The 11996-nt window shown below is 40.6% G+C and overlaps 2 protein-coding genes across 2 annotated transcripts; both read left to right on the plus strand.

The window, feature by feature from the left end:
* The first annotated feature begins 2378 nt into the window (after window positions 1-2378).
* LOC140921361 (uncharacterized protein KIAA1958-like) lies at window positions 2379-4093 on the plus strand. The gene has a single exon (XM_073371362.1). The coding sequence runs from the start codon at window positions 2399-2401 to the stop codon at window positions 4067-4069; it is 1671 nt and encodes a 556-aa protein (XP_073227463.1). The 5' UTR covers window positions 2379-2398; the 3' UTR covers window positions 4070-4093.
* A 1810-nt stretch (window positions 4094-5903) lies between these two features.
* On the plus strand, window positions 5904-9861 carry LOC140953556 (cation channel sperm-associated auxiliary subunit TMEM249-like). The gene is made up of 6 exons (XM_073402964.1): window positions 5904-6081; window positions 6782-6885; window positions 7310-7493; window positions 8842-8927; window positions 9373-9451; window positions 9762-9861. The coding sequence occupies exons 1-6, from the start codon at window positions 5967-5969 to the stop codon at window positions 9836-9838; spliced, it is 645 nt and encodes a 214-aa protein (XP_073259065.1). The 5' UTR covers window positions 5904-5966; the 3' UTR covers window positions 9839-9861.
* Window positions 9862-11996: the final 2135 nt, after the last annotated feature.

Genomic DNA, 11996 nt, shown 5'->3' on the forward strand with positions numbered 1-11996 from the left:
ATGCATACTATTTAGGACATGTCTGACTGAATAGTTAAAAGTTTTGATTAAGAGTGAAATTCTTATTGGGACGGGAATGGTCTGGCCGGTCAAGTTACCGAAGTCACCCTAGTCATCCTGTCACCCTAATCAGCCTAGTCACCCTAGTCACCCTTGTCACCCAAGACACCCTAGTCACCCTTGTCATCCCAGTCACCCTAGTCTCCCTAGTCATCCTAGTCACCTGAATCACCCTAGTCATCCTGGTCACCCCAGTCATCCTGGTCACCCTAGTCACCTTAGCAACCCTAGTCACCATAGTGATCCTAGTGATTTGAGTCACCCTTGTCACCTTAGTCATCCTAGTCACCCCAGTCACCCAAGTCACCCTAGTCACCCTACCCCAGCCACCATAGTGATCCTAGTGATTTGAGTCACCCTTGTCACCCTACTAACCCTAGTCACCATAAAGATCCTAGTTATCCTGGTCAACCTAGTTGTCCTAGGCACCCAAGTCACCCTAGTCATTCCAGTCACCCAAGTCACCCTAGTCACCCAAGTGACCCTAGTCACCCTTGTCACCTTTGTTATCCTAGTCATCCTAGTCACCCAAGTCACCCTAGTAACCTTAGTCACCCTAGTCATCCTAGTCACCCTAGTCTCCCAAGCCCACCTAGTCATCCTAGTCATCCTAGTTTCCCAAGTCACCCTTAGTAGTCACCCTAGTCTCCCAAGTCCACCTAGTCACCCTAGTCATCCGAGTCACCCTAGTCTCCCAAGTCCACCTAGTCATCCTAGTCACCCTAGACACCCTTGTCACCTTTGTTATCCTAGTCACCATAGCCACTCTAGTCATCCTAGTCACCCTAGTCTCCCCACAGGTGGCCCAAGCGTAATATGAGAGTTTGTATGGGAAAAATAGAGTTTGAAACTTAGATGAAATAAATGAAGTAAAAGCGATAAAAGTTATCAATAAAGTGTAAATATTGTTACCTGGAATAGTTGTCTTTGCTTTTACGAAGTTTCAGCGCGATTTGAGTACTTTTACATCATCTGACCTGACAGTGTAATAATAAGAGACAAGGTAGGACAGAATCGCTCGAATATATATTCGATATATTCGAATATTATATTATAATATAGAATATTATTATTCATTCAAAATATTTCCCCAATTCTGATTGGCTAAAAGTACACACATAATTCACCATAACCACTTACTGATGACCAAATTTGAAAGAATTTTCTGTTTAACAAGAAAATGACGCCAAAAATGCAGCCTTCTACAGGTTAATGCACCTTTAACAGAGAAGACTTGGAAATGAGATTGAGTTATTTTCATTGTGAAAACTACAATGGCGGACACTTCACTTGTTTCAAGACTATAAGAACTACAGCTGGAACTAGGCGAAATAATGGCTAAAAACATAGCAAATATAGCAATAAGACAACTTGGAGGGCGACATCTGCTACTTGGAGAATATTTGCCGCGCTAGACAAACCTAAACGTACGCTATTGAAGATAAACTTAACATCAATGCAGGCAAGCATGTTTTAGCTAGGTTTTTGAACTGGGAATTATTTTGAATGAACAATAAAGCAATTAATGAATTCAGCTTTCCTAGGATATGAAGAATTAAGCAGATCTCGGAGGGTGTTATCCACCTCGGCATTCGGCCTCTGTGGATAACACCCTCCTCGATCTGCTTAATTCTTTGTATCCTACTCAGAAATCCTACTTATTAATTGCTAATTATTATTCACTCAAAATATTTCCCCGATTCTGATTGGCTAAAAGCACCATAACCATAACCAGTTACTGATGACCAAATTTGGCAGAAATTTGACTTTAACGAGGAAATGACGTCAAAAATGCAGCGTTTTTGCAGGTTGCTATTTTGAGAATATTTGCGGCGCTGGACAAAGCTAAACGTACACTATCGAAGATGAACTGAACATCAATGGATCGATGGAGGTAAGCATGTTTTAGCTATGATTTTAAACTAGGAATTATTTTGAATGAATAATAAAACAGTTATTGAATTTGGCCTTCATATCATATGAAGAATTATGGAGATCTCGGAGGGTTACACCCTCCTTGAACTCCATAATTCTTCATAAGATACTCAGCCTCATTCATTTATTACATCCATTTGGAAATCACAGGTGATCCTTGCAATCTGATTGGCTCAGAGTGATGTGATTTATTCACGAATCGCACTATTTTGTGCTCTAAATCGCATCTTTTTTTCAACCAATGAGAAAGTAGCACTTAAACAAAACAACCAATCAGATTTCAAGGATCATTCACAGTAACCAATCAAATTGCAGGAAAACAAAAAACAAATAAAGGCAATATTGTGTGGCAAACTTTGTGCAAGTTTTTTGTTGCCAAAACTTTCTTTTTACAAGGGCAAAAATGGACGAATTTAATTACTTACAGTTTCTTAATGATGATAGTGAGCTCCTTGAGGCTGAAGAACTACTTTTAGGGGAGTTTCCGACATTCAGTGTCCAGTTTGACGAATATTTTGATAATTTTTCCTCCACATCCGCTCCGGATGCGTGCCATCCCGAGTCCAGCAACAAAGAGACAAATCCAGAGCCAACTCAGAAAGTACAAAATGTAGATTCTACAAGGTTCCCTGAAATCTCAAGCGAAGAAATTGAAGAGCTCAAGGCTGTTGCCGTCAACAAAAATACCTCCCGCTCGACAAAACAGTGGATGAATGCATTCAAAAGTTGGTGCCAGTCTCGTCATCTAGAAAATGTAAACATAGAAACAATGGCGCCGGAAGAGCTTGACAACATCCTGAGCAAGTTCTACGCCGAAGTAAAAAAAAGGGACAGAGATGATTACGAGCCGGAATGCCTTAAAATCATGCAGAGTGCCATTGAAAGGTATTTAAAGGAGAAGAATTATCCACTGAGCATCGTACGATCGAGGGAGTTTCACAACTCACAAGAAATCCTCCACGCGAAGGCAATTTCTCTGCGACAACAAGGAAAGGGGAAAAGACCAAACAAATCTCAGCCTCTCACTTCGGAGGAAGAGTCTTCCCTCTGGCTAAAAGGTCAGCTTGGTGATTTTAACGGAAAAGTCTTGACCAATGTTAACTTCAAAAACTTGACTGAGCAACTTGGATTCAGAGGTCGCCAGGAGCACTATGACGCCTACGTAGAGGACTTCGTTATAAGACAACAAGAAGACGGCAATGAAGTTGTAGAATTCCGTGAAGGTCCCACTAAAACACAAAGCGGTGGCCTAACAATATCGCGAAGAACAACACCACAAGCTATGTATTCCACCGATGGCGGAAAAACTGATCCAGTGCGCCTTTTCAAGCTTTGGTTATCCAAGCGACCCGACGGAATGAAAGATAAAGGGCCACTGTACCTGAGCGTTATAAATCGTCCCAAATCAAATGATATCTGGTACACCAAAATTAGAATGGGCGAAAATACCATCGGCAACATCATGAAATCCATGGCCTCCTGTCTTAAGACGAACAAAAAACTGACCAACCACAGCATGAGAAAAACGTTGGTGTCCAAATTGAAAAAGTCTGGTCAGCCGCGCAACGTTATTTGTGAAATAACAGGCCATGCACGTGAATCTTCGTTGGACGACTACGACGAAATAGACGAGAATCAACGGAAAGAACTGTCTCACATAATTAGCGGATTTAAAGTAGTGCCAAATGAAAACGGTCCCAACGACGTTTCCAATCATAACAGTACAGCTGCAAAGGCACCAACAATTCAAAACACAGTCCAACAGCCAGTCCTACACCAACGAGCACCACTGGTTCCTATTAATCGCGCCCAACAGCAAGGTCAAAAGCACCAGGCCATGGAATTCCTGAATCCTGATTTTCAGGCTGCTGGTTTTGCAGGATTTCCGCCAAGTTGTCCCTCACAGTTTCAGTACCGCATGGCAGCGTTGACGTGTGCTGGTAATACTGCTGCTTCATCGCAGAATTACACCGGCTGTACTTTCAATTTTTTCTCCCAAGAAAACGCGATGCCTCAGCCACAACCGCAGAAGAAGCGAAAGGCTTATATTATTGAGTCAGACGACGAGGATTAAACTTTGAAGAAGACTATTTTTGCAGCGACAAGATTTTAGAACTGCTGGAACATTTGCACGAATGAAGTTTTTGCACTCCAATGGGTTTTTTGTAAAGTGACATCTGTCATTTTGTTTTGTTGACATGGCAAGTACATGTAAACGCGTTTCCGGTTCCGCTTTTTACGAACCAGCCTTTTGGACCAATAAATTCCAATAAATGCAGATTTAAAAAAAATGAGTGATTTCAAAATGGATGTAATAAAGTGGTAATTGAACTTCGTGTCGTGCAATTTTGGTCTGAAATCATACTTGTGATTTCAAATCAAACTCGCGCTGCGCGCTCGTTCGATTTCGAAATCACGCGTATGATTTCAGACCAAATTGCACTCCACTCAGTTCAATTACCATTATTAACTGCTAATTATTTATTATTATTTATGAAGGGCTATCATGAGAAATAATATTATTAGATCCTGTTAGGGGTAACAGGATGAAGACTGTGCAAAATTGAAGGAAAAATAAACCACTCTGTAACTTTCCATTTCTGCCAGCAGTAGCTAGGGAATTGGGCACGTGACTAAAAAAAAGCTACAATACTTAACAACATAAAACATTTTGACTACTCACCCATCTCTAGCTGACATGACGCCTCTTACCCCAAGCAATTCTGACAAGACCTAATTTAAAATTCTTAACTAAACTACTACTATGTAGTTTCGATAGCTCTAAAATTTCCTTGTAAGCTCCTACCTGTACTTTGAAGAAGATTTTCCATCCAGTGCAAGATCATTTTGACGTCATTGACTGGGGTTTGTGCTCAAAATAAAGTACTTTCTTCTTATCACAGCTAAATGATCCAGAAGTTAATAAACCACTGATAAGAAAGACCAAGCTGCGTTCTTGCAGAATCTTTGCGCATTCTCGATTTGAAGTTGAACATTGTTGACATAGGCGCCATCATCAGGCGCCATCTTGGTTTCCCCTGGTCCCAAGCTCCACGCGGTCAAAACTTAGGATGCCGGGGGGGGGGGGGGTCCTGCGGGGCTAGGGGTGAGGTGAGGAGTTTATTTATTTGAAATAAATAAATAAATAAATAGAGGATATTACACGGTGGCGAGAAGATATGAATTTTATGTTCGAGTGGCAAGAGCAATATCTCACGAGTGAGCGAAGCGAACGAGTGAGATATTGTTCTTGCCACGAGAACATAAAATTCATATCTTCGAGCCAATGTGTAATGTTCTTTTTATTATATGGAGAAACCAATTCAACAAAAGCAAAAGGCGGGAATCGTGACGTCATTGAACGATACGACACTCACAAAGGTGACATACGGAAAATACACCACTCGGGTCCCGGATGAAGTGGCGTATGGAATCTACGAGTGGTTTAGTTCCCAGTAAAACACTCTCCTCCATATAATAAATAAATAAATGTACTCTATTTGAGTGTCAATGTATTAAGCACGAAAGTACCAACTGGGGACACTATTTTTTACATCTCCTACCGGAGACGGGACCGCCATTTTTTTTTTCTAGTCATCCGAGCTACGCGAAGGTCTAGCCATTTGCAGGGCCAACATGGCCAAGGCAGTACCTTCATTTCTCAGTTATTTCAGGACCCTGAATCGGGCCCTGGGGATCGAACCCGCGACCCCGCGACCCCGCGAAGTTTCTCGCGTGAATAAACTACTGATCCTATGTCGACCGCTGTTTCTTCAGAAATACTTTTTATTGGAACCAGGCCTTATTTCCGGAAGCCTTTTGTCGCTTTGAATGACAGAAAGGAAAGATTGGGATCGACTGGGTGCTCGCGCATTTTGTCCGAAAACGCTTCATAGCGCGAGCACTGACGTCACAAATGTTCTGACATCATAAATCTTTAACGTCCATGAAAAAAGAGCATACGAGGCAAAATGGGTTTCAAGAAAGCCCTCAAAACTCTTGAAATCCTTGAAAAGCCAGAAGTTATTTTTAATAGGAGACTTAATTCCAATCCTTTCCATCCGTTCAAAAAGGTTGGAAAAAACAGTGAGTATTTTTATCAAATATCATTTCAGAGCGTTAACCTGACGCGTAATTATATTCGCGATTTTGCGCGACAACTTCAGAAGTAATTTTTCTCTGTAGAGCGAGAGTCCCCTAGAAGCAACGAAAGTCATTAGTCTTTCTGGGCTTATAGTATAGAAAAGACAAAACGAAAGAACAAAGGAACAAACCAAATAAAAGATTAAGGACCGGGATGTTCAAAGCTGGCTTAAGATAACCGAAGGTTATAAGTGGGAAATTTGAGATAAAAAGGCTTTTAAAAAAGGCAAATTCTGTTAAGTTCTTTTTGTCTATACAATTTGCGATGGAATGTTCTAAAAAGAATAGGGAAAATTATCCGAGAAAATGCTCTGGAACAAACGAAAAGGAAATTAAACCCGGAAGAGAATTTGACACGGGTTAGCGCCAAGCGGCCTTGGAACAACTTGGCCTACAGCGAGAGGAAAGATCAGGTGATCAGTATCAAAATTCTCCCTGTGATGTCAATGATTTACAAAACAAATGGGTGACGAGAATTAGGGACATGATTGCACAAGATGAATATGCATGGTTAATACCCTAAACAACCGCTCCCTACTACCTCTATAGGAAGTGTGGGGGACAGCAAATGTGAATTCGAATTTTGATATTGGGTTTCAAGGGGTTAATTACAGCCTAACCATGATAAGCTTTTTGATTGCAGAGTTTGAGCTTACTTTCAGTCGTCGACGACTTTACATCGGGTTATTCATGACTGTGGTTTCCATAGCGACGCTGATCACGTGGGGACTTGCAGACCAGGCTAGCGTGAGTATATATTTGTCTGAACAATGGAAGTTAGTTCTCCAACGCTTCTCAGTTTTCAAAGACCCGTATGAAAACTAAGAGGGTCTTGGAACTAATCGTAGCGTGAAACAGAGTAGGACTAGAAACTTTCTTTTATCTTTTTTATTGTGATGCCTTAGTTTGATTAGGGCAATGGATTCCTTACGTCTGGATTCGACTTTGCCCGTTTAGTCTAACCATGACAATAAAGGTTACTGACCGAACAAAAATTACCCCTTCATTGTGCAGGTTCACTGCACAATAACATTTGTTGGAAAACTTAGAAATCGTTGTCTACCACTTCCACAGTACAAGGAGTAGCCTATCCATGCTGAAGTTAATCTGAATAACCTCACGTACTACTGACTACATATATGTAATGCTGACCTGGATCTTCACTCCCTAGCAATATATGTTGTTCCCTACCTTGGTTGGTGCTGTGTCGGCCATTCTGGCTTGGGAAAACCGTGGCCATCGCACATGCGTACTAGACGGAGAGCAAATGGAGTACAAGTGTGTAATCAATGAACATTCTGTGGAGACTGGCAAGTTCCACAATGTTTACATTAGGCTAAAGGCTCAAAAACATGGTAAGTTATCACTGTTTTATCGCCCCGCGCGTCGTGCTGTTCCCCAATGTGCTCCTGATTTTAAAGACTTTCGTTGTAATAAAGTGTTTATAATTTCCTTTATTAATCATCTTAACAAAAGAAAGAATGATGCGATTGGTCAGTTTAGTGCCCAGTACGTGCCGGGTTTTGACGTGAGGTCAAGATGACTCAGGGTTTTAGCCAAGCCATACTTTCCCTTAAAAACGCAGGAAAAAAAAGCTGTCAAAGGGGAAACAAAGTCGTCCAATATCCAGTCATCTTGACCCTTCAAATTTGGTTAATAAAAGATTTATTATGTTGTCAAAAGCATTCTTTTCCTTGCGGGAAATCTCGAGTGAGCAAGAGAGGACCATCTTGCCTGTTTTTGTAGCCAATCAAAAATACGACAGGATTTGCTTTATCGTGCCCTTCCAAAGTTGTTACTCCTGACTGTCAATAAAAATACGTGTCATATTGCTGGAAATCCTCCCGTCGTTCTCGAACCAGAAAGTGCACAGCTGAATTAAAATGACTTTCCAGCATGAGACTTCTGGATTGACAAAGCAGGCTTCATTTAGGGTAGTTTCGAAAACGAAGCACTCGAAAACGAAGACCGAAGCACGAAGCACCCAAATACGAATACGCCAAAATCTGCTGACGGACAGTTTTGAGGTCTACATAAACATGCATACCGAAAAAACGCATATTAAGGTAAGATGTATCAAGTATAGCGAGACCAATAATAAAATTAATACATTATATCCCATCTAGAAACGTTCAGTTAAACAGTTGGCAGGCTTTTATAAAACCTTGGGATGGATTTTGTGGACCTTTGGAGGTGCGGACGCATCCGCTGCCTCCACCTGTTTCGGATTGCGTCATGCAAGACGTACAGCCTACAGTGGTTTCGAGTTTTGGGTGCTTCGTTTTCGAGTTTTGGGTGCTTCGTTTTCGAGATTTTGGGGTCTTCGTTTTCGATCTAGGGTGCTTCGTTTTCGAGTTTTGGGTGCTTCGTTTTCGAGATTTGGGTGCTTCGTTTTCGATCTTGGGTGCTTCGTTTTCGAGTTTTGGGTGCTTCGTTTTCGAGATTTGGGTGCTTCGTTTTCGAGATTTGGGTGCTTCGTGCTTCGGTCTTCGTTTTCGAGTGCTTCGTTTTCGAAACTACCTTCATTTAGAGCTGATGCAAGTGCTATGCGTTGTCTGGCAAGTTGTTTCCTTTTATAGAAACAGTTAAACCAGGATATCGTTTAATTAGTTAGGAGGACTTTTTTGAATGCGTTCCTGTTTATTAAACCATCGTCTACTGATAGAGGCCTGATTCAATTATTTATCTACTTTCCTTTTGAAGGAGCGGGCGAGATGTATTATTATGTCGTCTTCAATGGATTTCACGTAACGGAACAAAAGATCACCTCTTATTCCAAAAACGATAAGGTATGTTTTTTTATACCTCAGACTTGCTTCAAAGTGCTTACAAAGTCCTCATATCAAGTAATTGACTGCAACCACAATTCATGAAAAATAAAATACGATTACAATTTTTCTATTCATTGACTAAAATTTGCGACTAGGTAGTGCATGTTTGCGTTAGTGATTCTAATAACGAAAAGCTTTATATATACTTGAAATTATATAAATAGACGCAAAATCCTAATATGCCGAAAGAACCTTAAGGGTACTGTTATAGTGCTGTTTAGACGAAAATACCGCGTTGTAGATGTCTTTTTCTGTTTATGTTTACTTTAAAAATGTATGTACTAAGATCTTCATAAAAGATTTCAGTCTCGGTGTCGCAAAGACTCTTGAAACCGATGTAGGCAAATCTTCACCCGGTAGTTACTTAAATTACAATTCGTTATTTTTGTTCTTCATCGTACAGAAGCTACGAGTTTTGGCCAAGAGACTGGCGGAAAATCTGAACTTAAACTACTTTGACGTGAAAGCAAACTCTAAAGATCGTATCCTTTTTCATCATATTATGCCTCTTGAATTACAGAAGAGCAGTACACGCCCCACGTGCAGTCACACGAGACATGAGTCATGTGAGTAATTCCGTTAGAAGTTTTCTAATACTCCACTAGAAATAGTTGACTGATTATCAAAATATGTTATACACCTCGGCCTTTCATTCTCGATCTGTTTAGTTTTTCATATCATTCTCAGCCTCTCACAATAATTGTTTATTAATTACTTTTCGTATATTATGAGTCATCTCTGCTCTCCTCGGGCACTTGGTTTGGTTGTCTTGTTGTTCTTAACTAATGTAAGATGTCATTCGTCACCGTCCTGTGGTTGAAGCTCCAAGTGTCCACAATAGTAAAGTGGATGTTGCCCAGCCTGTGTAGCATGGATAGACACAAATTTGAAGCCGGAAAAATAGTCGAAAAGAAATAAACGTTAATTAATATGCTCGCTCTCTGCTCGTCGTTACCTTATCAATCCTTTTTAACCGAGAGTTTTGTTATAGACGGGACATTTTCCTCACGCTGAATAATCATCTTTTTCACCCAGTCTTCAAGTATGTTAGAAAGAGTTTCTTTAGATCTTTTAAATCGTGTCAATGATTGAAAAGTATTCCTATGACTTTGAACGAAGCTAAAATAAAGCTTCTGTGATGGCCTGTACAAGGGCCGTAAATTAGACCGTTGACTCTCTTGAGGTACACGTAAAAAACGTTACAATTTATGGACAACGATAGCAGTGTGCTGGTTTCAAATTATTGTTGTTTGATATCGTTGATGATGGTGTCACGTGACGTTGTGGCAGCCTTCAATTCGTAATCAGAATCACTCTTTTAGCTCTTTTTTGCCCCCCTTAAAGCCAGCACCCAACCCCAGGAAACGACTGCTACTCATGCTACAAAGGGTGTGGTTTGCTTAATTTTTTGATTTGATATTGGAGATAAATTTTAACCATTGTTGGCTAAAATAAAAATAAGTAAATAATAAATAACAAAAAACAAATATTAAACAGTTTGGTCAGGAATTGTGAATGCATTTTGGGAGTACCTTGGAATTGAAAGCATGTATCAGAGTGTGTATGCTGCAACTGTCTGCTCTTAACGATAGGGAAAATCAGGTATTTTGGTCTGACACAAGGGCAAGGATAGTCTTCTTCACCCCTCCCCCCTCCCCGCAAAGGAGTGATGCGTCACGAGACAAAGAACGGCGGCTTTATGAGACTACAGTAGAACCCCTTTAACTCGAACTCGGATAACTCGAATTGCCCGAGCTAACTCGAACTAAGTCCAAGTTCTCTTGGATTTCTCCCAACTTTTCAGTCATTTTCATTCATTTAACGCGAACTCAGATAATTCGAATTCCCCGCTAACTCGAACTAAATTTCCTTTCACTTGATAAAAAATTCACTAAAATTTACCCCGACAACTCGAATTTTGGTTCTTGTATTTCCACTCGGATGCCATTTCATAGATTCCTCTTGTTGTATAGAGGTAAAAACACTAAAACTAAGGGCCTGTTTACATGGAGTGGGGGACCCCGGTCTAGTGGGGTAGGTTTCTTTTGTTTTGTGTCCCCCAGAGCGCGAAAACAAAAGAAACCAGCCCCACTAGACCGGGGTCTCCCACTCCATGTAAACAGGCCCTAACACTAGTCAACGCTACAGCAATTTGATTTTAATTGGTACAACGAACAGATCACGTTTTATCCCTAAAACTGGTTAATCTGGTTTAGATTTGCACTAAACAACAGTGTATATACTGAAGTGGTGAAAAATCAGTAACTATCAATTTCAAGATGGCAAATTAAATTTTGCAATCGACCACGATAATTCGAACCCTCGCTAACTCGAACTGTTTTTCGATTCGTTTCCCTTCGGAGTTCGAGTTAGTGGGGTTCTAGTGTAGTTGGTTAGTTGGTTTGGCCAGTGTTCTCACGAAGAGTGTGTATGTACGTGGTTCTAGACTTGCTCTCTTGGATTGTCCGTGTTGTGGCTGGTAAAACATAGGCTTCGAGACTAGGACAAGAAGAAAAATGTGGCTCATCTCTATTGGACCTTATCGTTAAACTTTCCGGGATTACCTCCCGGGGGCGAGTCTGTAGCCATCTTGGTGGGTAATTGCATCATAGCTCAAAATATACCTTCGAATTATGATTCCGACGTCAGACAAGACGTTTTTACCACTTTTTAGTTAGGCTACAACAGGAAACTGAATTGGTCATGCAGTCATCTTAAAATTGATCAAAACTAGAAAGTTCCCCGGCCATTCCCATCTCACTTTATCTTTGTATAATCTTTCGCAGTTGAAAGTCTACAATGGCGGTGTTAAGTTGATTAGTTTACGTGCTTACCCTAACTGTTTTACAGGAAATGAAGTATGAACTAAGAATAACCAGCCGTGCCAAGCATGAAAAGAAAAGTGATAAAATGTAGCAAAACGTGCCTGATTTTGATATCGTAGATTCCAGTGGAAATTTAGAATGAGGTTTAATCCATTTAATTCAAGAATTCTTTGGATAGGAGCACACAATACCAACATGTACA

The sequence above is a fragment of the Porites lutea genome, chromosome 12, assembly GCF_958299795.1.
Source record: "Porites lutea chromosome 12, jaPorLute2.1, whole genome shotgun sequence".
Taxonomy (NCBI): domain Eukaryota; kingdom Metazoa; phylum Cnidaria; class Anthozoa; order Scleractinia; family Poritidae; genus Porites; species Porites lutea.

Excerpts from the sequence above, each read along its gene's own strand:
- LOC140921361 (XM_073371362.1), top strand. The coding sequence starts at position 2,399 with ATGGACGAATTTAATTACTTACAGTTTCTTAATGATGATAGTGAGCTC.
- LOC140953556 (XM_073402964.1), top strand. The coding sequence starts at position 5,967 with ATGGGTTTCAAGAAAGCCCTCAAAACTCTTGAAATCCTTGAAAAGCCA. Across the intron at positions 7,494-8,841 it reads GCTAAAGGCTCAAAAACATG|GAGCGGGCGAGATGTATTAT; the intron begins GTAAGTTATCAC and ends TTCCTTTTGAAG. Across the intron at positions 9,452-9,761 it reads GAAAGCAAACTCTAAAGATC|ATGTCATTCGTCACCGTCCT; the intron begins GTATCCTTTTTC and ends AACTAATGTAAG.